Here is a 26193-nt window from a genome sequence, read left to right as displayed (position 1 = left end):
AACAAAACTTCTTTAATTTTCTTGCTAATTGAATTTAAATTGTAACCCAAAAATAAAGTTATTTTTTACACTACTTCAGAAAATAATAAGATTTTCCATTTTCTGAACTATTAACATTTTCAGACATGTACCCTTTTAGAAATTGCATATTCAATTGAAATTCTGTTTTATTTCCTTTCACATAAAAGACACAGCGATCTGATAACTTTTACTTACACAATTAAATAGTTATAACATAGGATAAATAGTTTACAATGATTTTGATAAATTATACATAATGTATTGTGATTCCATAACATTATAAAGTTTTTTTTCTTAATTACATCCGACTTTATTTTCGTCCCCTTTTCCGAGTTTGTACTACAATAAAAAAACTTCGTCTTTGATTTTATCCAACAAATAATACTCTATGGTCCACCTGTTATAAAAACTTCACAAGCGCAGTAAGCTCGAATCACACTAACCAAGCACATTTGTGCTTACTTATTACAAACAAACAGCTTCGGTAATGCCCAAACGTAATTATTTACAGTTTTTGTAATCGTTGTCTTCTCATGTACTATCTACAAATGTACTAAGTTCAGCTTCAATTTTTAGTCTGGCAACTCCAAAGCAAAATTACATTAATACTGTTTTTAATTATTATTTAATCACAGCTTGTTTTGATAAGTCAATGGTTTACAATGATTTACAAAATTGTATTAATTAAATATATTGTTGTCAAACCACTTGAAAGTGTTGAAGACCATTGACTTTGATTACAATTTGAAGCTAAACCCATCACATTTTTTTTCAAATGTTTCTATACAAATGCAATTATTTCAAATATGATTTTATTTACCTGTAGTTCGCTACTCTATTATCTTAAAGACGAGAACACACTTTACATTTAGAATAAAATTACAGTGTTTAGACAGGTTTTGGCGGGAACACGGCAATAAGTATTCTATAACTTATACAATGGTAAAGATATGGACACTTCCTAGGTAGGTATTTTTTTTGCTTTGTTCGCCTGATGGTAAGCGATACGACCGCCCATAAACAGTAGAAACACCTTGAATTTCAAAGTATTGTTTGGTATTCTTCTGCGCTCGTCATCCTGAAACGTGAGATGTTAACTCCCATTATGTCCAGTAGTTACACTGGCTACAATATCCTTCAAACCGGAACACAACAGTGACTACACACTGTTGCTTGGTGGCAGAAATAGACATTGCGATGATAACTACCCAGGCGGATTCTCACATATGAGAGACCTACCAACAGTAAATATCAAGAGTTACATTAAAGAGTACTTGAAATAAAACGAACTACTTGAAATTGACAATCATCGATAAAACGTGAGGGTAAGAAGTTTAAACTAAAAGAGGCCAACATGTAAACACTTATGTGAACGACAAATATTTGAACTTAAATAATCCCTACTCGGACGTTCATCTGTTACTCATAAAATTTCTTTGATTTTATTGCTCTCGAGAAAATACTAATAATTAGTATTTTCTTTAGTTTTGTTGGTGGTAGAATTTTATATCCGCCCAGATAGCGAAAACCGTACACGAGGTATTAAAGTCCTCCATTGTGACCCAGGTAAGTGTGTCGCGTTCCGGCATCAGCCTGCGTATATCCAATTCCAACAAGCATAATTGTGTCGAGTGTCGAGTGGTTAATCATCTCTCGTCAGTCGACATTCTATTGGAGCCCACTCCACTTACCATCAGATGCAGTGGGTCACTATTCCGTGCAGTTTAAAAAAAAAGTTACTGTATAGCCTCCATTATTTTCTTTAACTTCATGCATACTGTAGTGTATGGATATATTTATAATTATTTCCGTCTGTCGTCTCGAACTATACACAACGCCAAACCATGGATAGACAGAACATTGTGTTGTTGAATGGCGAGGAGTGAAAACGTTGTGCGTAGCAAACGAGGCGATAAATTATAATATATTACAAGATAATAGTGACCATTACACATACCATTCAGATGGAGGAAGGTACAAATTAAACCCTTATCACCACTACTCAAACACCGCGTCCACGCCAAAACCAACAATATTGAATCATGATATAACACCGATTAGCCGATAAAAAAATAATTTAATTTGTTTGTACGAGCGATATTACAAAAAATTTCCCATATCAAAGATCTGTACAATTTTGACACACAATCTCATACGCTTACATAAATACCAGACCATTAATACCACGAGATCGAACTTAGAACAAACTCAATTTGACCGCTATTGCTTTAGTATTAAATATTTTTTTAACAAAAACACATTATCTACCATGCTTGCACTATGTGACACGTTTAGTAGGTTTCAGAAACGTGGTACTGGCAACATTTAGAATTAATCATAAGGTTTTCTTGTATTATGCCTCTTTAAATTGTTGCTACTTAAAAATATCGTGTCTGTCCGTGTTCATAGCGGATTAAAAACAAAAGCATGAATTACTATTATAAATATGTTAAACTTGTAATTTAAAGGTATTAAATTTAAGGAAAAACCCTATGGCAGCGTAAGGTAAAAATAACCAATATTTGTTAAAAAAATCACGAGATTTATAATAGTCTATGCTTTTGTCTATAATCCAAGATGGCGTCGCGTTGACGCACGTGTTTCGAGTGTCCCACGCACTAATCGTAGATGTCGAATCTAAATACACATACGACATAAGCTATACGAGTATGCAGCGTGTTTATATGGTTGTCAGCCTTCGAAATGAATGTAATCATTCCGTTGCGTTCTTAAACATTATGTAATATGTTACGTAGCACCAATGTTAAAAAGAAACGTATTTTTCGAATTTCGAATGGTCAATTCTTATCGATGGCGATAGATGTCGATATAAATTATACGGCACGTCTCTAATATACTCTAAACATGAGACACTTGAGTATATACATTATACAATTTAATAATTAAATAATATAGGAAAATTCATAATAAGTAACAGTTAAAGCCGAAGCTAGTAATTTCCAGAAGCATTCTTGACATAAACGTTGTAACTTGCAAGAATGTTAAGCCACATTACAATACTTTTACAATACAATGTAACAAAAGTATTCTAACTATCGACATCGATAAAAACTTATCGATAAAAACCAAGGACGTTAAAGGCTGACACAATTACAATAACATACGTTATGAGTTAAGTGACGTCACCGTGGCACTTACAAGCCACAGCCAGCAACGTAAGCTAAATTAAAAAAAATAACTATTTGGAACTACATGTGACGGACAGTGTATTTTTATATTAATGGAAATAAAGAAATAGAAATTCTCTATGACCTCGATTCTGAACTACACTTAAAAAGATTCTAAATTCAAAATTCTTAGTACGTATCTAGAGTTGGGGTAACGTATTCTAACCAAGGCTTTATATTTGAATGGGAATTGTCAACCTTTTTAAACTTCCACAAAGAAATAATTTTATAAATCCCAATTTATGCTACAGCGTATTTTAGGCCAGATGTTGTTTCGCAGTGTTCAGTATTTTAACCGACTTCAATTAATGTATTTATCTAGCTTAACTAGCAATTTTAATTAGGCACCGACTCCAAAATTGATATCCAGTATATACCTGTTATGCGAAATTATTTTTTGGTTTTGAGTGGTTTTAGAAGGCAGTTAAATTTTCTTGTTATAATTATTTTTTAGTAATTAAATTTACAATGACAGAGGGGTGAATCAACCAGGAATGCTAAAAATTCTTTCATAAAATTCTTCGAAATGAAGTTGATATTATAGACATGTCACCGGACTTTTAGATGAGCTCTTTAGGCGCTCGCAACCCTTGAAAATTAAGCGACCTGGGGGGAACCCACTAACAGGTAACGAACCTCGTCTCAGGACGGTCACTGGAGGATGAGACAACAACGATTATGGATGCGCGTAGTCGTAGCGAACTAACAATCTAACCATTACCGTATTCCGCATTTGATTTTTATTCCGACACAAAGTCCCTAAATGGCTTTTATTTTAGCAGCGTTAGTGTGATGCCTCTTATGGCATTTGCTTTAACGACGTTTTGGTTTTGGCAATTGTGATTACTTGTACTTTTGACGTGTGTGATTCTTATGTCTTTTAGTATAGCGACGGTTCTCCTTTGGCAATTCTCTTGGTTTGTACTTCGATATTTCACAGTCCAATAAACAGGAACGTTTGTGTTATGATAACTCTTATGTCTTTTACTTTAGTGACGGTTGTCCGTTGGCAATTCGTCACGCGGGCCGGAACTATCAGAAGGGTCGGGGGGACGGGGAAAGCGGCGAGGACGAAACTGCGGTCTTGTGAAGATATTTTTATGTAATGTCTATAAATATTAGCGAAAATATATTGGAATAAATCTTTTATCTTTATAAACTATTAAATAATGAGGTGTGCTCATAATTTTAGCTCCTGGCATGTTTTAATTCTGTGGTCGAATAACCACAGGTCCTTGGTCAAACTCATTAACATAAAAATACAATTTACCGACGTCACAGTGTCCCAGATACGTTTGCGTGGAAATATTTTATTAACATATTAATGAAAGTACTGCTTCCATATTTCTTTAATTCAACTCATCATTATAAGGTGATCCAAATTTGACGCCCTGTTATCGTGTTATTCATTTGTTTCATACCAAATGCAATCGTTTCCTAAAACCAAATAAAACAAGAGCAATATTATATAATGCCAGATTTCATAAGCTAGAATTGTCAACTATTTTGAACCTATGGTAGGTTCCATTCCATTATAATGTAGGGCTTCAGCAGAGGTGTAATTACCGACGCATAACCTGTAGTTGAAATAAGGGGCCCCCAAGTCTTTAGGGGCTCCTCTTGGCCCCTACTTGACTAAGCGTTCGCTTAAACGGCGCACTGCCCTGAAGGGCCGCCAACAAATCTTGATTAAGGCTCTTCTATGGGCAAACTACATCACTGAGGTAATGCAATACATTTTTTAAGACATATTCGGAAATCCCATACTGGGCAAATAATAGTAGAAATACCCACACAAATTGATTTCCGATCTGGGAATTCAATCCAGGGGCCTCAGAGCAATAATTGCATACTCGCCATTGACATACTCTGGGATATTCTATACTGGGCAAATAATGGTAGAAATACCCACACAAAATTATTTCTGATCTGGGAATTTCATCCAGGGGCCTCTCAGATCAATTCTGGGATTAATTAAAATGTCTCCCCTTATGTGGAGACAAGTCAATGTGCCTTCCCCTTAGATGGAATACTGACCGCAGTCTAAGTCATTTGATATAAAATATTCCCACGCAAGGTACTGCAGCAGCGCTGCACTTAATTTAAATCTTTTTTTATTTCGTATTATTTGTCACATTTTTTCAATTTTTTTTGTTTAATCTTGTATGGCACGAGTGCCATCATTATTTAATACACACGAGTGACTTATTGTGCATAAACAAATATTAAACTAAATATTGAACTGTTTTATATCTTGGCGTAGAACATGTATTGTTATTTATATATATCTAATTTATCGACAATACCACAATCAATCAACCGTCAACGAAAAATAAACACCACCGCTGTTTGATAAGGTTCATAATAAATTAACACATGTATTCTGAAGGCATAAAACAGTTCAAATGACCAAGCATTATTAATCCTTAAAAATAGAAGCTTAAGTGTCATATCGCCTTAACAGCAGTTCTATCACAACCAGCCTGCTATTTAGGTAGCCTACAAACATTTTTATAAGCTCAATACTACCGAAAATTATGACTTAGGGCATGTATAAATAGGGTCCAATTTGCAAAAAATATATCATTGGCACTAAATTGTAAGCTTTCAGAGACGAGCGGTCTGATATTTCAATAAAAAAGATAAAAAGTGATATAATCTGCTTAAAATGGGCAGACCATTTTGACAGCTGTCATTCGTTAAAATTTTGACAGTTAAAATTGGGATGTCACTGATATGTACTTTTGCTTGTAATCAATTTTGGACCGTATATTTACATTATAAATCTAATTTTCCCGATCGAATATTTGATTTTGTTTTTTTTTTTCAAAGAAAATCTATTTATGCTTAGCATTATATCATTCTAAAAATGTCAAAAGGACTATAAAAACGCAATTAAATTATATGCTGTCAAAAAGAGTGCCATATTGAGCAGATTCCGCCCTCAAACTTAGCACGAAGCCAAAGAACAGGCTATTTTGTGACTAAAATAATCTTCAGTGTCATTTTCAATTCATTCACACAATTATTTCTACCGTCAAACGTTTCGTATATCGAAAATATTATTTTTTATAATTTTAAGCATTTTAAAAGCGCTCAATGTTGATTTTGGACGTACCAACTTTCATAAAAAAGAATTTTAGGTTCCTCGCGGTCGAAAAAAATAAATCGTATTCAACATTGTACTACCTCACTTACTCGTTCACGTTCATACGAAATGCGAGCGAACGAGCTGTGAGTGAGTGAATGAATGATTTTTACTTCACACAGTTAATTCAAACGAGGGACTGCGTGAACATCGCGAGATAAAATGAGACATTATCAACTTCATTTGAAATAGACGAGTCATAACTAACGGCCGATTTTAATAAACGAAATAAATCGACAGCGACAAAAAACCAACTAGAATAAAGGTTCTTTGACGTGATTGCAGGTTACTTTTTTGTTAGTTTACTTTCAATTTTAATCTAAAGTTAGGGGTTGGGAACGTTTACTGAGATCGGCCGTAATTATTACGTATTTTATAAGGACAAAATTGGTCACATAATATTGTTTGCTGTATCCATACTTTCTTGTCCAAGCTTTGTACAATATATTTAAGAGTTTGATTACGTCCAAAACCACTTCTCACACCATTTACACTTTACATTATATCTAATTTAGTTACAAAATTGCGCATATTCTGAGCGATTATTAATATGAAAATAACATAGTCACAATTATTAGCACATTATCAAAGTTTAAAATATTTTTTTTCACGTAATACTTTGGCAAATAAGCTTATGCCAGGACAGTTTCACAAAAAGCTACTTTAAACAATTACTAAACTAAAATTTTACATTTAAATAGTAATTTTAATCAGAAACAGTGACCCACAATATATCCACATAATTTTCTTTTGTGAATGATTTGTGGGTGGACAAATGACCCATGTCATCTGATAATGTGTTAATATTTGAAACAGAAACATGTTGGTTCTGTCGAACTGACATGTTTTTAAATAATTAAAAGTATCGCATACATTTTGATAACGGACCAAAATCGCAGTGCCGTGTACGAGGTACAAAAATTAATGCTCACACGCCCTAAATAGAATTTCGAGTTGAAAAATCACTGTTCTCATAGAAAAAATACACGATTTCATTTGATTTCCGTAATATTTTGTCCATTGAATTAATATTATTTTCACCAAATTGTCAAAAATATTTACAGCACAGTCAATATCTAGTATCTTTTGTTTTAATTTTTTCCGGTCATGATAAATTACGTAGTGGGAGTACTTAGAGTTTCGAGTATAAATGTCAGAGAAATTACCAAAAAAAATATTTAAAAATATTATTATCTCTATATTTATTGCTAGATTCCACCGAATTACACATTGTTATATCAACCGATAGCAACGAAATATTTCATTTCAACATGAAAATTACTTATATTAACCAAAACGAATATAAAACTATAATTTCAACACCCTTACCTCTAATTTCTTGACTGTTATTAGTCAATCATTAAGACAATTACTTCCCTGACAAATAAACGAGAACCAGTACTCCCGCCCACGACAAAAATAAGCTAAAACTTAAAAAGAACACAATTGACTAACATTATTATTCACTTAAAAAAATATAACTTATATAACATATTTTTTTTTCCTATTTTCGTCCACTGTTATATTAACTTTAAACACACCATCTGAGATCTGTCACTCACTTTTTTTTTAAAGAGTTTATTTTTTTATTATCACATACATATGGTTGAATACTGCTTCGTCTTAGGTGCGTGGTGGATAAGTTACGCGAAGCGTCTGTGTGTGGCCCACACGAGTGTAGGGTTTGTGTGGTGACTTTAGCGTTCAAGACGTGTATTTGCCTTTGCTCGGTGATCCCTGTGCGATTTAGAAATATATATATCAGTCTGTATTAAAAGTGGCCACATGGATTATATTTTTCATTAAATTTACATTCCTTAGATACAGATAATGCTTTCATTGTAGTTTCATAAAAAAAATTGCATCTAATATTTTTGGACATTTAAATGCCAGTCGAATTAAACCAACAATACTGCCAGCATGCCTGCCATTTGAGGGGCAAAAATATAATAAAGCTATAAGTACAAAAAATTGGCTACCAATATTTTTGGACATTTAAGATGCCAGTAAAATTAAACCAACAATACTGCGAATATACTTGGCATTAGAGGAAAAAAAAGAGCTATGAATGAGTACAATTCAATTAAATTAATATTGCCAACATACCTGGCATTTAAGGGAAAAAAATAAAATAGAACTATGAGTACAATTTTATTTAATTGGGCCTATATCCTTAGCTAAAACTTTAATAGTTACAAGGTAGGATTCTCACCTGGCTTTGTCACGCGATGGAGTTGACCGCGTAGTGGGGCCGGGTGCCCTCGGGCTGGTACAGCGTTATCGACGCTATGTAGTTGTTCGACATCACCTGAACACAAAGATTAGCTAATTAGAAATATAAAAACCTATCTAAAAATCACACGTAATCATTAACTTCATCTCTTTATCTGGATACTTTGAAAGACAGTTTCTCATCACGACTTAACGCGAAAGAAATGTTTACGTATTACTAAGAACAGGGTAAGCTAATTAGAAATGTACAAAACTACGTAAAATCACACAAAATCTTTAAGAGATTCTCGTCATCTAGATACTCTGAAAGTCATTTTCCCATCACGACTTAGTCCGAAAGAATTGTTTACGAATTACTCAGTACATTCCCTAATGGGATATGATACTGCGCCGAAGCCGCGCCTTCTTATTTCGCGGACTGTTTGTCGCCTAATGCGTTACGGAAGCTGTCAAGATCAATTGTCTTTTATGTTAATTTTACATGTGCCATTTGTTTTGATTATACAGTAATTCTACAGATTATTATAAATTCTCTAAGTACCATCTTTATTGGGGCTATTTTACAATCGTCAGATAAAATTTACACATCAAATCAATTATAGCCTGATTGAATATAGAGGTGAGACGGATTGATCTACATATAACTGTCTTTTATGATATGATTATGGTGTATTGTATATTAGTGTAGCGGTTGTATAGGACTGTACCGGTGTACTTTACCTGTATGTGTAAAATATAAGGGTCAGTTGCGCTAGACTAAGGACACTCTAAGTACAACCGTCGTTTAACTCCGTGTTTCATTGAATGGTCACCTCCGCGTACTCCTTACATTAGTAACTAACTGACCCGACAGACGTTATCCCGTCTTAACTATGAATTTGCAGCGCGCATTCTATTTATCGCTGATAGTTATTTCAAACAATTGACAGTTATATAAAATTAATATTTTCGTTAAGTTTTCTTAAATTTTATAATGTTCCGCTGAACTTCCTTAATTTTTTTTCTTTTATAAGAAGCTTCTCCTGACAATAACAAACACAACAAAAAAAATAGTGAAGTCGGTCCAGCCGTTCACGCGTGATGGCGTGACCGAGGGAAATAGACATTCATTTTTATAAATATAGATAAATTTTATATGATTGGAAAATAAGCCCTTAATCTTATCCATACCTCAAAGATCATGTCCTGGTATCCGTAGCAGAAGGTGGAGCCGAAGGGGTTGGTGGTGTTGGTGGAGGAGGCGCGGTTGAGCACGACGGGCCGCTCGCACACGCGCAGCGCGCGCTGCACCACCTCCCACTTGGAGTACGCCGTGATGGACACCGGCCCGCTGCGCTCCACCAGCGAGTTCGCCTCGCATCTGTCACATTGGGAATCACTCATAGCTTACTTAACTCTTGGTCTCTCGTGAATCGCCGGCGAGCCAAGACAGCTACATGACATTTGCGTGTGTCACGGGATTATAACCTTATATACTACATATATACTACATAATAAGGTTATTTTTCCGTCACACGCGTAGCTATCAATGTTTGCCGGCAAACATTCAGCTACCTCACGGGTTAATTATATATAGTCATATGCGTGGGTCATTTTTGACCCATAGTCGTTAAATTAAAAAAATCTATGGCTGAGTACTAGAAAGGCATATTACATAATTACGAGATATTAATATTAGTCCTTTCAACACCTGACGACAGATTTAATCGATCATAGTTTAACGTATTTTTAATGCAAACATAATAAAGGTACAGTATTATCCAATTTAATATACACCATGATCCTTTACATTAAAGTCCACACTCACTTGTCCGGCTGCACGGCGAGTTCGAACTCGCAGCGGTGATACATGTTGAAGTTGTAGTGTCCCGGGTAGTTTGTGTGCAGAACGAACTTCTTCACTTGGTTGGTCCGCGCGTCAAATAACACGTCCTGAAATATGCAGGGAGGGGAGTATTAGACTGTGATAAAAATAACATTCAATGTTCGAAATTGTAGTCTAGATTTATTTTTTAAAGATGATAATGATTTATTGTGGTAAAAAAATCCTACAAAACCCACGCGCTAAACAAATATTTGTGAACTTACAAATTTAATTCGCTGCTAGAATCAACCTTTTTTACTTACACAGGGTTTCGCCAGCTAGACCAATAAAGCCTACACTCTTCCCTAGAGTCAAATTTATAGCGATTTTATACAAAAATTCTCCCTTGGGTCAATTTTGTCCGGGTCAAAAATGACCCATATACGAACCAGTCCGAGCGTGAAGTAGTTGAAGAGGTAGTCGGAGGCGGGAGGCGGGCGGCGGCGCGCCGTGGGCCGGTGGATGCGCATCTTGTCCTCCGCCTTGTAGTAGAGGCGGGCCGGCGCGCCCAGCGCACGCGCCACGGCCTGGCAGCTGTCGCCGAACCGCACCGCTCGCGCTAGCGATAGCGGCACCGCCTCTAGTGCCCGGGACGTGCCTGCAACACATCATTTATCAATTTAATAGGTGATCTTTTGTATGTGAGACTCCGTATGTACCACAACTATATCTATTTCTGTCGCTAAGCAGTAACATCAAACTCTAATATCTCAAGATGAGTGCAATTTAGTATCAAGCAATGTTTGATATTGGTATAGAAATCTTTAGGGAAGGTCTATGTTCAGTAATTGACTTAAAAGGGTGACAATGATGATATTATGCTTTAAATTGATATCTAAAGTTTCGCTACTATTTAAGGGTATGTCGTTAATCATATTAATATCCTCGTAATAAACTGAATGTCAGAGTGTCCACCTTCAGTGAACATGTGGAGCCGCAGCCCGACGGTGGCGGTGGCGCTGCGCAGCACGTCGCAGCGGCGCAGGTGCAGCTGGTGGCGGTAGCACGACAGCGGCAGCTCCGGCAGCGGCGCCGCGCACACCACGCCTGAAGAGCTGCTGCCCAGCTGGCGATCATAATACAAAACAATTTTAAATATCCTCTTTCCGCCTTATTACAAAAAGATAGGTTAGTACTGGGTTTAAACCAAGACTAAAAAGTCTAGGTTTGTTACGGTATTAAAGTTAGAACTCGGACTAAAATTCATTCTTATTACAAATCCAAGACCAACCGAGGATAGTCCATCTATCATATCTAGTACCAAAGATAGTCCCTGATTTCATTAGTATCCACAAAGTATAAGCAAAAAATTACCGTACTCCATTGATTCATTCACTCCGCGTTTGACGCACCGTTCCTTTTAACACAAGTATGTATAAAACGAAGGGCAAAATGTTTAATAAAATGTGATTTAGATAATGATGATGATGCTAAATATATACTATTTTGCTATTTAAATATATCTTAAAGCTGAATATTTTAAAAAGGCTTGGTTTTGTTTTAATTCACTGTTGACTTGTTAAGCTAGCGTACAATGGAATGAAGTGTGCGGCGTGCATATTTGAACATTATCAAAATGTTTATATTTCGGTTTATTTATGATTTTGATTAATAACACTTCAAGTAACATAAAGAAACGTTGTTCTTTTAAAACAATTTAGGCACGGCAACAGCATCACAAGTGTAATTGTTTTTGTTGTGGAATCACGTACGTTACTTATATTTTAGTTATATCAATAAAAATGGAGCAATAAATCAAAACAAACGAGGCGAATATTGGACTTTTGAAGAAAAGGTTAGTTAAAAGCAATCATCTTGGTTATGAGCAATGTAATAAATTAAAATGTTATTCAATTAGTACAAATTTCCTTCTTAATCCAAGAAATACTACATTAACTTATTTCCAAGTCGGTTTACATATTAGATAATAAATCAACCAAGACGAGTACCAATATGTTAAGATGGAAAGAATGAAAAAAAATAACAAATAAGTGAGTAAATTTTGCTGTTTTTGTAATGAATATTTAGTTACCATGACTTATGTAAAATGTACCTATATTTGTAAGACTAAACGACTCATTAACTAACGAAAACTACGGGGTCCATTGAACCGCAGATTTGTTCCTAAAATTTTTAAATCTTCTAAATCCATTAAATCAATCAAATTTATTTCCATTTTTTTCTATTTTAGTTTATATTTGGTTCTCTAAACAAAATTATCTACTTTGAAATTTGATGTTTCGAGGTTAGTACTGGAGTTAAACTAGGGGTCACGGCGGTTTAACTTTAGTACCACAGATAGTACTCGGACTAACGATAAACTCGGTTTTGTAATACCATTTTTCTTAGTCCATAGTTTAAACCTGGTACTAAACCCGGTACTATAGTTAGTCTTCGTTTTGTAATAAGGCGGTTTGTGTTTATTTAAGAGATTATCTCGAGCGATAAGACCGCCAATGTACCTCCTTTCTGCTTTTATTGTTTTTAATGTTAAGCACAGTGTTTTTGTCTTTTGATGTACAATAAAGCTATAAAATATATATGACTGCCTCGGTGACGTTGTTATATTGCACGTAAGGTACGACACCGCTCTGAGGTCTGAGGTTAAAATTTCGGGTCCGGTAAGGTGATATTGGGACTTTCTGCTCAGCATCAAACCTAGTTTAGAGTTAGTGCCCGATATGACGATAGGTTCGTCCCTATCACATCACGGGATGGAACACGTATGACGAAATGTTCATTGCCTGGTTGTACTCCTGCCTAGTCCCGGGAATAAAGTCGTAATAGGTTTTGTTTTTAATTATTTATTTCGACAAGTTTCAAATAATGTATTACCAGAAACGCCTTTACCTGATGTTGAGATCCATAGTAAATGGTTGTTCGCGAGACGACGGGCGAGCCGCCGTTCGGGAACTGTAGCGAGCCGAGGCCGTGCGCATACCCCGGCTGGAATAATAACACAATCATGTTTTAAATAAGTAATTCCACCATATGCCGTTAGATGGCGTTATAATAAAAGTATTTTTGCGTGTCACCAAATTGTGTTGGAATTTTCTAGTATGCCCACTTTTTTTATCATCAAAAATATGTCTGAAATAAATATCACTGTATAAAGTGGCAAAAGTAATTTTAACCTAACTCCAAATTAATTGTAAATAATTACAACCTTAGACCTTTTCATAGTATTAATAACCACGCCATAACCGCCCCCCCCCCCCCCATAAAAAAGAACAGCTTCACCTCACCTCAAATTTGCTATCAACAGGGAAATAAAACGAGAGCCCCCTGAAGTTGAGCGCGAACAGATGCCGCTGCGAGTCGTACAGGCCGGGGTGCGTCGCGCCGAAACAGTGCTCCACCTGCTCGATAGATGGCGTTATCTCCGGACTGTTGAAGCACATGCCGCTGGGGATAAAAAATGGAATTTAGTGTTGGTACGTCTTTAAAATACCTGAGGTACAATAGTAATGTCTATTTCTATCGCCAATTAACATTGTGCAAGCAATGAAGGACATTATTGCTTGCATAATTTTTAGGCATTATGAGACATATGTACTAATCGATATTTCATTAGGCTTGGTCCGGTGGTTCCTAAGGCTATGAAGAGTAAGATTTTATTATTAGACTGAAAAAATGAGAAATATTTTTATTGGAAAAAAACACTTGTAGGAAGTTCCTGGATACAGGCCGATTTTGACAGGTCAGTCTGGAAACCTTTAGAGAAGGTCTATATCCAGCAGCTCCTAAAGACTGATAACATAGATGATTGCGATAATATTCAATATCAAAATGTGATTATCGACTGGATTGGGCGTTTATCTCATGTAAATTTTTAACTTTCAAATAATTGTTCATCCTTTCTTTGATGAACTTTGTTACTTCATCTACTCCTTTGTACCTTTTTTCGGATCTAAGGATTTGTACTATTTATAGACCGTCGCTTAACAACAGCCGATCAAGATCTGTCCTCTTTGTTCAAGTAAAAATAAAATATAAAGCACTGTTTCGTTTAACGACTTTAACTTTTTTTTATAAAACATGTTCTGTGCAAGCCTTTTATACGACAGAAAAGGTCGAAACAAGTATTATTTATACAAATAAAATGAAAGTCTGTATGTGAATTCATTAAAAGGCTTTTTAAACTCACACGGTTTGGTACCTACGTTACAAAAAACGCATTTTTTTCATCTTTCTATCGACATGATTGTTCAAAAACTTCCAAAGTGGCGGCACTGATTTTAATGCTTCTTACGGATTATATTTTTTAGTTTCAAGATCTTTTATTTCCTCATAAAGAATTACATAAATTCATTTGCTGAGAAACCTATTAATAATACAAAATCATGGCTAATTACGAGCGTACAGAATTTAAAAAAGAGTAATACAATAAATTATGATTATGTATATAAAGACTGAGTGGGTAAACTAAAAATATACGACGGTAAAGTGTCGATGCTAAATAGTAATCGGCGGCCACAGATATACAGTAATACAGAATGTTAATACTACTAGATGTAGGATATAGAACTACTAATACTATTATATAAGGCTGAAGACTTTGTTTTTTTGAACGCGCTAATATCAGAAAATACTGGTTCGAAATGAAAAATTCTTTTAGTGTTGGAGAACGCATTTATCGAGGAAGGCTATAACTAATAAGGACAGTAATATAGGCTACCTCTCACCCCAGATTTATGCGAAAAGTACCGCAAACAAATCAATCCACTTCAGATAAAACCAGTCCATGCAACCATCTTTTTTTATACGATCATAGCTTAGTGACCCCACTGCATCTGATGGTAAGTAGAGTGAAATCCAATAGATTACAAAAGACGAGAAGTTGATAACCCCTCTACAATCGACACAATTATGCCGGCCTGTTAGAACCGAATATACACGGGCTGTTCCCGGAACGCGACCCACTTCGGGCCACTATGGCGGGTTTTAACACCTTGTGTACTGTGGTCGCTATCCGGGCCGATATAAAATATATCCTAGCAGCAAAAACGATATCGCTAAGCGGTAGGTACATACAACACAATTAATATATACTTACGTAACCAATCGAACGTGTAATAATTATACCCAAGACAGTGGCATTATAATGTCGTTAGGTCGAGTTCGATCGTCAGTCGTCACGCGGTGACTAAGTATGGAATTTTATTAGTAACTATAAGTAGTTTTTGCTCGCGTCTTTGCCCGCGTGGAACAGTTTTTCCGGGTAACAAGCCCTGTTTTATATTTTTCAGGTTCGAAGCATCGATAGATATATAATAATATAATATCAGCCCTGTATTATATATACTGTTCCATTGTTGGGCACGGGCCTCCTCTACTACTGAGAGGGATTAGGCCTTAGTCCACCACGCTGGCCTAGTGCGGATTAGTAGACTTCACACACCCTCGAAAATTCCTATAGAAAATTTCTCAGGTATGCAGGTTTCCTCACGATGTTTTCCTTCACCGTTAAAGCAAGCGATAATTCATAAAGAATACGCATATAATTTTTTAGAAAAATCAAAATTGTGTGCCCTTGGAATTTGAACCTGCGGACATTCGTTTCGGCAGTCCGTTCCACAACCAACTAGACTATTGCTGCTTTCATATATACTACGTAATATATTTGGCGTTCCGAACATTCACTGTGTCCAACTGCATTGAACTGCATTCCATTCAAACTGACTTTAGTATGGTCAATATTGACAGCTTATGGTTGTGTACGGAGTGGCGCTCATGATATAAGAACTCGAGTCTAAATATAAATCTAGATTTGAATAAAAAATATTAGTCAAATAAGTAAAATTATTTGTTGTTCAAGTGAATAAATAGGTCAATAATATAACAGTGACGTTTTGATTGCCATTTTAGTTAAGATTTTGAATAAATAGTCTATATCAGCTATACTCTAAGTGTGTTCCGCGGAACCCTAGGGTTCCGTGATACCTCTATCGGGGTTCCGCAAGAATTTAGAAAAAAAAATCAAAACACCTCTCTCAATAATAATTAGTAACTGTTACATTGTACTTTTATTATGCTGATTAATAAAAATACACTTATAAAAACAATTGTTTTTATTGTAGGGTTCCATCAAGTATTTTGCTTCCCAAAAGGGTTCCGTCATTTAAAAAGTTTGAGAACCACTGGTCTATATGGACGTTTGTGTCTATAGAATATACGTTAACGGTTATACGCCTATAGCACTCTGAAGTAATGTAGTTTACTATCAGTGAAAAAAAATCAAAATCTGTTCAGTGATTTTTTAGATTAGCGCGTTCAAACAAACTCTTCAGCTTTATATATTAGTATAGATGAGTATATTTATGAGGCTATATCTACATCCGGCAAATAAATGTTTTTCTATTCTAGCTTTGATTATATTCTGTTGAATGATGTCTAATCGCTGACTCATTACTACAGGACTCTGTCATATTTCTTGCACAAATTGAAATATAAATCAAATTTTTCTATGTTTTATTTTCAGTAAAAATTTACATATGACCATGTAATAGTGAGCCAGCGAAATGAATTACGTCCTAACTAAACCAAACTCAACGTACTATCAGCAAGAAAAGTAGTTGCACAAGTTCAAAATTTTGAATCGTTTTTCTTTAGTCAAAAAAATTTTTGAGATTGAGTTTTTATTGTAGATAAAGAAATAAGAATATTTCCATTAATAATACCTAGAAGCGTTTTAAAGTTTTTCAACTACTTTTCTAGCTGACTGTACATGTAATAGTTTATTGTAAGGTAAAACGAACCGACAAAGAATATAAAATTGTACTCACCTATACCTAAGTTTAACTAATTTCATATTGTAAATCTCTATAATCTTGAGCCGCTGCGCCACCGGGTCGAATATCAACCGGATGCCGTCCTGTGGCATGTTTATAACTAGGTCTACAGACAGCGGATTCTGAAAAAAAAAAAACAAAAAAAATATAGTCCGCAGGGGGGTAATCATACATTCTGAAAAACAAAAAAAAATAGTACGCAGGGGGGGGGGGGTAATCATACGGGGTGTCATTGGTTTTAATGACTCTCATTAATACATTTCATAAAAAAAATGTATATGATATCAAATACATGCGAATGACACGTATAATACTACATGCTATTAGTTATATTGAGAGGAAATTAGATTTCGTTATTTGATTAAAATTATAACAATAACATACTATTGATTTTGTACTTTGATTTATTATAGTAATCGATTTGAGTCTGTTTTAAGACTTCAATTATATGGCCCCGCTGACTTAAAAGCTGGATCTGCCGTTGAAACACATATCAATGGCGAAGGGTCCTTATAACTCGATTCCTACCGGCTTTCCTTTAGGTAGAATCTAATTATTAGAACGATTTGAAGACAGCATTCATGCATATCAGTACCTATATGTTGTGTTCCCTTTAAGACAATTTCACATTTCACCACTGACACAACTATTAAGGCAATTAACACTACTCTAACGTGAAAATCGCAACTTTATAGGAGAGACGTTTAAAGTGAAAAATAAGATAAATTTTATAATAGAGATTTCTTAATGAGCGTTTTGTGTAATTCAAGAATTCATCATTTTATACCAAAAAAAAGGGATTTTGTAGACTTATAAAAAGTAATAATAGTTTTGCTTTCTAACGGAAATTAGCCAAAAATCGATTTAGTGTAGTGTTCATCTATGGTATCGACATATATTTGACATGCCATGTGACTGGGGCATATTAGATATAGTTATATGTATATTACCTGATCACTATATAGTACTTGTACTCCTCGTATTGTACCCACTTGACTCTGGATGATGGCTACTGATTGGGAGAAATGCATCCCTGAAACCAATAAATATTTGTTACATATTTTGCCTGCAGCTCGGCCCGTTTGAATGTTTTTCCGGGATAAAATATAGCCTATAGTATAAACAACACACTAAATAAATCATATTCATTTAAGTAGTTCCTGAGATTTACGCGTTCAACCAAACAAATTTTTTAGCTTCAAAGCATTTTGAAACGCATAAATCCTTATTTATAGTACATTATCAAAACAAAAAAAAATAGGTTTCTTTGTTATTATTGCCTCGTTGTCCCTCCGCTGGACAGACTCTCCTGTTATTAATCTAAACCAGGGTTGCCAACCGGTCGATCGCAACAACAATTCCAGTCGATCGTGGCAAGACAAAAATATCAATACGTAGAACAGACTTCGCAACATACCTAATCACTAACTGCTGCACGCATCGTCTTGTATCATTTTTGAATCAAAACAATAATAAACTGTGTATTGAACTATGTTGTTTCATTTAAGATTCCAAGATGTATGTAGCTTGGTAGAGTATCATCATGACAGAGCATCATCAGTGAAAAGTAGATCTTGGGTCTTACCAAGTTGGCCAACCCTGATCTAAACTAAAGTTAGAGGTTGCAAAAAGAATGTTTGTATTTTGATACACGGGTATAATGTATAATATAGATTGGCAGACAGCCTCAGCAATCTGAGAACATTGGCTTGGCATCCAAAAATGTCAGTTGTGGCCTCATTACGCACTTTTCAGAATACAGTACTTTTTATATTTGCACGCAATTATACTTGAGTTGCGTTCCGTCAATAAGAGATGGCGTTGCTTTATCGGTCAATGACTTATTACCCTTCCTTGACTTCATAGACTTGAAGAATTCCTTACGTTTTCCTACATCCTTGTTTGTTTATATTCATTTTATTCAGTTTATAGCATGAACTTTTCTACATAAAATATTAAATATATTATTATTGGCAAATCAATTAGAAGCGTTAAAAGTTCAGTAAATACATAAATATTAGGGCTGCCACTTAAGTGGATTTAGACGCATTTTGAAAATAGTATTTATTTAACTAGGTTTGCTTCATTCTTGCTCTGCGCTCTGTAATGCGCAATTTATACTTAAATTACGCATTATATTATGTTAATCACCGATATAATATAGACAATAATTACCACCGAATAACATACAGTACTATTGTGTACCTACGCAAAGGATATTGTAGGCATTATGTTTACTAATTACATTTTTGATTCAACAATTTTAAGGAGGATTTGATTGGATTTGGGGTGCTGTTATTATTTTTTTAGTAATAAAGAAAACACAGTTAACATCATAATCTGACATGTATTTTTTATGTAAAAAAAAACGAATAAATATTGCTATTAATTCACAATCGACATTTTTAAAACGTAGTTTACCTGTATCTTGTTTGTTAAATATAATAATAAACTGAAGTTTGGCAACGGCGCGACGTCAGTATCTGCCGTAACGTGGTGCGATGACGATAAAATTATTTTTAAACAATCTTCACTATCTCGTAGATACTGATAAACATAACACGTCAAAGTATTAGGAAAGGGCTGGCGAAGTCTATGTAACCTTCTTTAAGAATAAGAAATAATTCTCCAAAACTGACTATATTAGAACGAAATTTCAATAGTATTTGTTTTTTTTATCGAATACTAGGTGTTATTCGCGACATTAACCTAAATATTATTAATTTTATATTATATATAAACAAGCCAAATATTATTTTATTATTTATTTTACACATGTACAAAAGAAAAATAATACATAGTATATCCATTTATAATTAATAGAGTACAGTTGGCGATCTTACCACTCGATGAAATATCTTACAGACAACCATATGGCATGGACATTTAAAAAAGAAAAAGAAAGGGCAGTTGTGGTGTATACTGTACGGATAGAATTAATGTGAAAAATATTATTATATGCTTATATTTTATTCACAAGCGAAAAAATAAAATTCCAAATACTATGCTGTTTTAACTAACAAAAAAGGAAGTCCTAACACGTATTGTAACGTATAATTCAATAAAATGTGTCAGCAGTTATTTTATTTCAAATTTACTTCATGAGATTTAACTATCTATTCATTCAGATAACCGTAATAATAGCTAATAATTTTGGCTGTATGTTACACTTTACTTTTATATTTCGAGTGACAACCCTATTACAACGACGAAAACCGCACGCGAAAGGCGCACATCTTGTTTACGCTGATAATGATCAAGGTCGTTTGAAACTCGTGTTTGTGAAAATTTCGTTTCCGCGAACTATTGTTTACAACAATTAAAATTTCGATTACAACAATAACATACACGTGTATTGTTTATGCGACATCACTACGACGTATTTAAAATACGTAATAAAATAAATATTTTGTTTTCAAATAAAGTAGGGACAAAAATAATTTTTTATTGCATATTTTTAATAACATACATAATATTGGTATTTTTACAAATATATAATTTGTAAGGAGAGAAAAGCCGCTAACAAAATAGTTTGTTGAGCCTTCGTCACTCAAATATAGGGGTGTCATAACTTCTAGAAGCCAAACGTAGACATTTTAAATTAATGATGAATGAACTATAAAACACAACACAAAACCAGATCTACATCATCATATGGTGCAAAAACTCCCTTTTACCATTAACCAGTGTAACTACTGGACATAATAAGACTTAACATCTCATGTCTCAGGATGGCGAGCGCAGTGGAATATCCAACAACACTTTGTAATTCAAGGTGTTGGATGGTGTTTCTACTCTTTATGTATGTATGTTCATATCGCTTTTTTCTATCGATCACAACAATAGACCAATCAGAATAGAGCGTTTTGACATACTTACAAATGGCTAATTTTGATTGGTTCATTCTCGAGTCCGATCGAAGCTTTCGTTTTTTGAAATCCGCCGTAAGAAGGGCGACGCACTATCCTGGACGTTATGTTTACGGCAGCAGAGATTGATATCAAGTGACCAGTTTAATCGTTTACCTATGCTATAAAAATGTCGGGCCATTCTCAGATAGATCTTGCTTTAAATTATTCAAAATGCGTAGGTATTGGTGCCCGCGGACCTTGGCGCGAGGTGAAACACGGTACCTCTAAACAAGAATGCATTTACCATTTACCTATTTGTTTGCCTTCAATTCTGTGTACTTATATTTATTTTCCTCTATTACTATTACAGGATAACCTAATGCAGTAGTATAACACAATACAAATAAACAGTATTTTGTCTTACAATCCTCACAATTTATATGAAATTGTCATTGCCGCTATCTTTGTGAATCCACTCAAAGAACAGACAAATATATCAGTTTTGACTAGAATGTGATTAGATACAATTTGATACTTAAAATTATTTTATTATATGTTTAGGACCTTATTTGTTATTGTTAATCTATGTGACAGTGATGAAGGGTCCATATAACACAATTCCTGCCGGCTTCACTTTTTTAATATATGTAAGCAAACTATTAAAATTGATTTTATTTTTAATAAATAAATAATTAATATTTATAGCATAGTAGGCTAAAATCTAATTATAATTAGTATTAGTACTTATATTTTGTATCGGCTTCACTTTCGGAAAATTTCACCTTTCGCAACTACGAAGTGATAATTTTTTTTTAGATTTGAGGTTTAGGGCTCCTTGACCAAAATTCAAAACTAGGGGTATAATTGCAGTTTTAATGTGTATTCGAATCCTGAATCTGTGCGTGAATAGAAAGATCAATGACCCGAAAAATCTATTCATAAATAGCAGAAGTCCTTGTACAGGAAGTTGACATTAATCCAATAAAATAATACAAATATAAACAACGACACCGTACGCTTCCAGTTTATCAACTACACCAGCTCGGACAATCGCGCTATAGTGCATAAAGGGGACAATGGGTCTTGTACATATTTAATATTACTCATTATACCTACGTGCAAGGCATTTCGCATAGATACACAATAAAAAGATATTTTTATACTCTACTTATGCACGCGATTGTGCTACTAATAGTGTATTTGTTGGTCCGTTTGTTTTACGCAACGTTTCGATATTTTCAAATGGTTTATTAACGACGGCTTCGTGTGCGCATACACAGTTTCTGGTATAAAATTTTACCGAAGAATTCACGGATACAATAGTCTTTTATTAGTGAAAAATAATATTCAGAAATATATCAGTAGTAATAGATATTACCGCGTTTGAACTATAAAAACTTAGTTTACATAATACCTTATGTTTAATTTGTACTTTTTTATATGTAGGAATATTTTTTATAATGATACGTAAGCCGAAGAGTATTTATAATTATACGTTTTACTATTTTAGTGGTAAATGCAGGATTTTTGTTACTTTTATTATGCCTGGATAAGATAGCTGATGTAGTGGAATCTACGTATACAAACAAGAAGTATTTCATCGCTAAATTATTACAACGTGCAATACATATATCGATGGACATTGTAAATTTGGTATAACATTATATTTTCAATGCGAGAATCGAAACGCAATCACTCATTTTTAACTGTCGAAATCAATAAAGAATCCCAATCTCATCTTAAAATTAATCCAAAAATAAACGAATTAAAACAAGTCATCTGTAAGCATGTTAAAAAATCTCCACTCTGATTGGTCTATTTTCGCGATTGACTCGGAGATAGCGATGCATATCGTTTATTGCAATCGGCTGTTAGCCTTTTCACACGCTTTAACCTTAACAATTCCCCTAACTAAACCTAATGCGAAATATTTGCAATGAAAAAACGCATCGCCTAGACTCTGAATTCCCCGACATGCCAATAGTGCTCACCCTGTATCGTATCATGAGACGGTACAACGCGAAAACTGGGTATCTTGGTTGTACCTCTGCTTACCCCTTCGGAGATAAAGGCGTGAATTAAATATCTAGTGTTTTTTTTATATAAAAGAACCGCCACTTCCCTCCAGTTCGAGTAATTAGATTTTTTGAACGAGTTTCGCAACCACGTATCGCTAGGCGTCAAAACTTCTGAATCAAATCACGTGCCAGCGATAACTTCTTCACAAATTAATGGTGTAATACTTCTTGAAATATTAATTGGGTAAATTAAGACTTCTCTGCTTACTTTATATGAAAATTTGCGCCGTTTAAATGATAAACTTCAGTGTCGACTCTACGAGCATAGAAAGAAGAAAAGAAAAAAAAATATGACACACTTAGACATGCATACCTACTGCATAGGTACACAATAAAAAAAGGCTGTTAGATAAACAAAAATCAAAATAAATATATTAATTTAAAAATGAACACATCATTGCCTCCAGTCTATACTGCTGCTTGTCGATTCTAGACATTTCAATTCCTGAGATAAAAATATGTTCCGTATTCATTTTCTCCTGACTTTACAGCATTTATGGTCAAGGAGGGGAAGCCGAAAGTCATTGAAGCCTCAGAAGAAAATTATAATATATAAACTGTGATAAAATCCCGAATAATAGTTTTATTTCAATATCTAATCTTTGCCTACCATAAGACATCATGATAGTACTCCCTGACAAAACAGTATGTGGAAAAGATACTATATGTTCTATAACCACTTAACAACAAGCCCTTATAGCTGAACTATATATAAATATGCACATATTTCCTGTTTGTACCTACTAATTAATAGTTTTACAGATAACCTCAAACCGTTGAAGGACAATTAGTGCTCTCATCAACTGAGAATTAATATGACCAGGTTTGATTTTTAGAAAATATTCATAATGATTTATGTTTGGTATGTTGTTTTATTAATTACAAATCTGATTCCTACAGGTAGGCAGAGATGTAAATTGAACTATAGTATAAAATCTATGTTCTTTAATCTTATGTAATAAAGTTATAAGTGTAAATAGATATAAACTAACAAGAATTGTTCAACTTCTGAATTGGGTTGTAGAGTTTACAATCTAGATAAATATGTTACAACACAACATGATGCTTCCCATCTATTGCAGTCTTACACAACACAATACACATTGTCAGATAAAAATCCATCAAATAAATTATAACCAGACTGAACATAAAAGTGATAAAAATTTCCAACTTTATACATACAAAAGAGATTTTCAATTTATTTGTGTTGTACTTTATCCTACATATATTTTCTTTCTGATGACTGAAACCTAACGCTTGCATAGTTAAGAACTAGTACTAGAATAAACATATCAATAATAATTATTCTGAAGTGCAACTGTTAAATCTTGTGTTAGATCTATCTTGAGATAATGCATGTTAGCTGCAATTATTTTATATTTATCACACATGTGTAATTTAAATCCTCATAAGAACAATATGTATTAAGCTATTTAATAAACTATATTTTATAGTTTTTGTGCACTCCTTTTTTTCTGAATGATTTTTTGACTTATTGCACAATTTGTGCAAAGGCTTACGCTTGACTTATGACACATAATTCCTTGTCCATTTATTATTATGTAATAATTAACAAATGTAATTTTATAATCTGTACTTAAAATTATCTAACAAAAAACATTTTAATGATGCAACATTTGAGATACACAAATAACAGTCAGTGGCTGATAAGACAATCAGACAAAACAAACTTAACAATTCAGTTGATATATTTTTTATGACAAACATTTTAATCTCTACAAGTGTTTCAACAAATGTAAATATAAGTTTGCCTAGTTGTACCTACTGGAGTTTAACAACTTGTGTTTCTTTGTTGTTATTAATAAAAAATTATTGTTATTATAATTTCAGATTTCCTTGTTCTTTTTTAATTTGATAAGTACATGGATAAAATATATTTTTATTATATTGTCTTTTAATTTCATTATTATCTTAATTTTATCTATACTTATATATTTTGTTTGTAAAAATCGCATTTTTTAGACAATGAGTAATTATGTTCCAAGTTGACCTTTGCGTCACACACAAAAAAAAACACCATTTGTGTCATGACATGATTATAAACAAAAGGCCATTTGTTTACAACTTCTATGGAAGCCCTATTAATATACTGTTGAGGAAATCTGACGTAAATCAACAAAACACGAAAACATCACAACCCGCTAATTTCACGGTCAAGATTAGCAATAAAAAAAATAAACAAGCGCACAGATGAAACAAAGGCAGCCAGTGACATTTCGCTTGAAAAAAAATCAATGTCCGAATTAAACTGATGTGGTAAATTATTCATGTAACATATTAATTTACGCACGGTCGCGTACAGTTCGCAAAAACACCATTGCGTAAGACTGAACACCACAAATAAAGCGCAAATTCTTGACGTAACAAATAAACATAGTGAATCTCACCTAAAACGAATTCCCAGGTGTCGCAGCCCAGGGACCGTTCAGGGACGATTTCCAAATCCAACATCTTGCACAAAACACTAAACACAAACTAAACTATACAACTTTCACTTAAAAAAACGTTTTTTAAATGTTAAAATACGATATTACGCTGCCTTTTCTTTGTTTGCCAACTTTAGTTTTCAACCATTTTGTATTTGTCAGAGGAACTGTCATTACAAACAGCTGATTGTATTTTGCCAGGGACGTACTCTGATAGGTTTTTATATCATCTACGTCAGATAACACATGATCATGCTAATAGATATTTATCTTGAAGGTCGTTCCTAATCCTTTAGGCTTAGATATAATTTATGCCTATCATTATTTTTATATCGTATAAATTGAATAATCGATGCTTTAAAAACTATGACCAATTAATTCCTAATCAGACTTTTTTTGCTTTTTTTTATTTCAACGATTTAATAGAAACACTAATTCAATATTGTATGCCGAGCACGAACTCTCCAATTTTTGATGTTAAACAATGTGAAGGTTGAAAGCCCTGTTTAGACACGATACTACAACTACAGCCCTGTATAAATTGAATGACGCATGCGTACCAACCGTCATGCA

General features: G+C 34.0%; 1 protein-coding gene across 1 annotated transcript; it reads right to left on the bottom strand.

Annotated features, from left to right (window-relative positions):
- Positions 1-98: 98 nt before the first annotated feature.
- On the bottom strand, positions 99-26150 carry LOC115442989 (UPF0183 protein CG7083). The gene is made up of 11 exons (XM_037441415.1): positions 25582-26150; positions 18195-18277; positions 17239-17366; positions 13699-13858; positions 13304-13399; positions 11369-11519; positions 10843-11051; positions 10397-10521; positions 9760-9949; positions 8570-8665; positions 99-8094 (listed from the first exon to the last, which is right to left on the bottom strand). Exons 1-10 carry the CDS (start codon positions 25643-25645, stop codon positions 8579-8581), a joined length of 1293 nt encoding a protein of 430 aa, XP_037297312.1. The 5' UTR covers positions 25646-26150; the 3' UTR covers positions 99-8094; positions 8570-8578.
- Between the last annotated feature and the right edge of the window lie 43 nt (positions 26151-26193).

The sequence above is a fragment of the Manduca sexta genome, chromosome 4, assembly GCF_014839805.1.
Source record: "Manduca sexta isolate Smith_Timp_Sample1 chromosome 4, JHU_Msex_v1.0, whole genome shotgun sequence".
Classification (NCBI taxonomy): domain Eukaryota; kingdom Metazoa; phylum Arthropoda; class Insecta; order Lepidoptera; family Sphingidae; genus Manduca; species Manduca sexta.
This window is presented reverse-complemented; position numbering and strand designations above follow the sequence as displayed.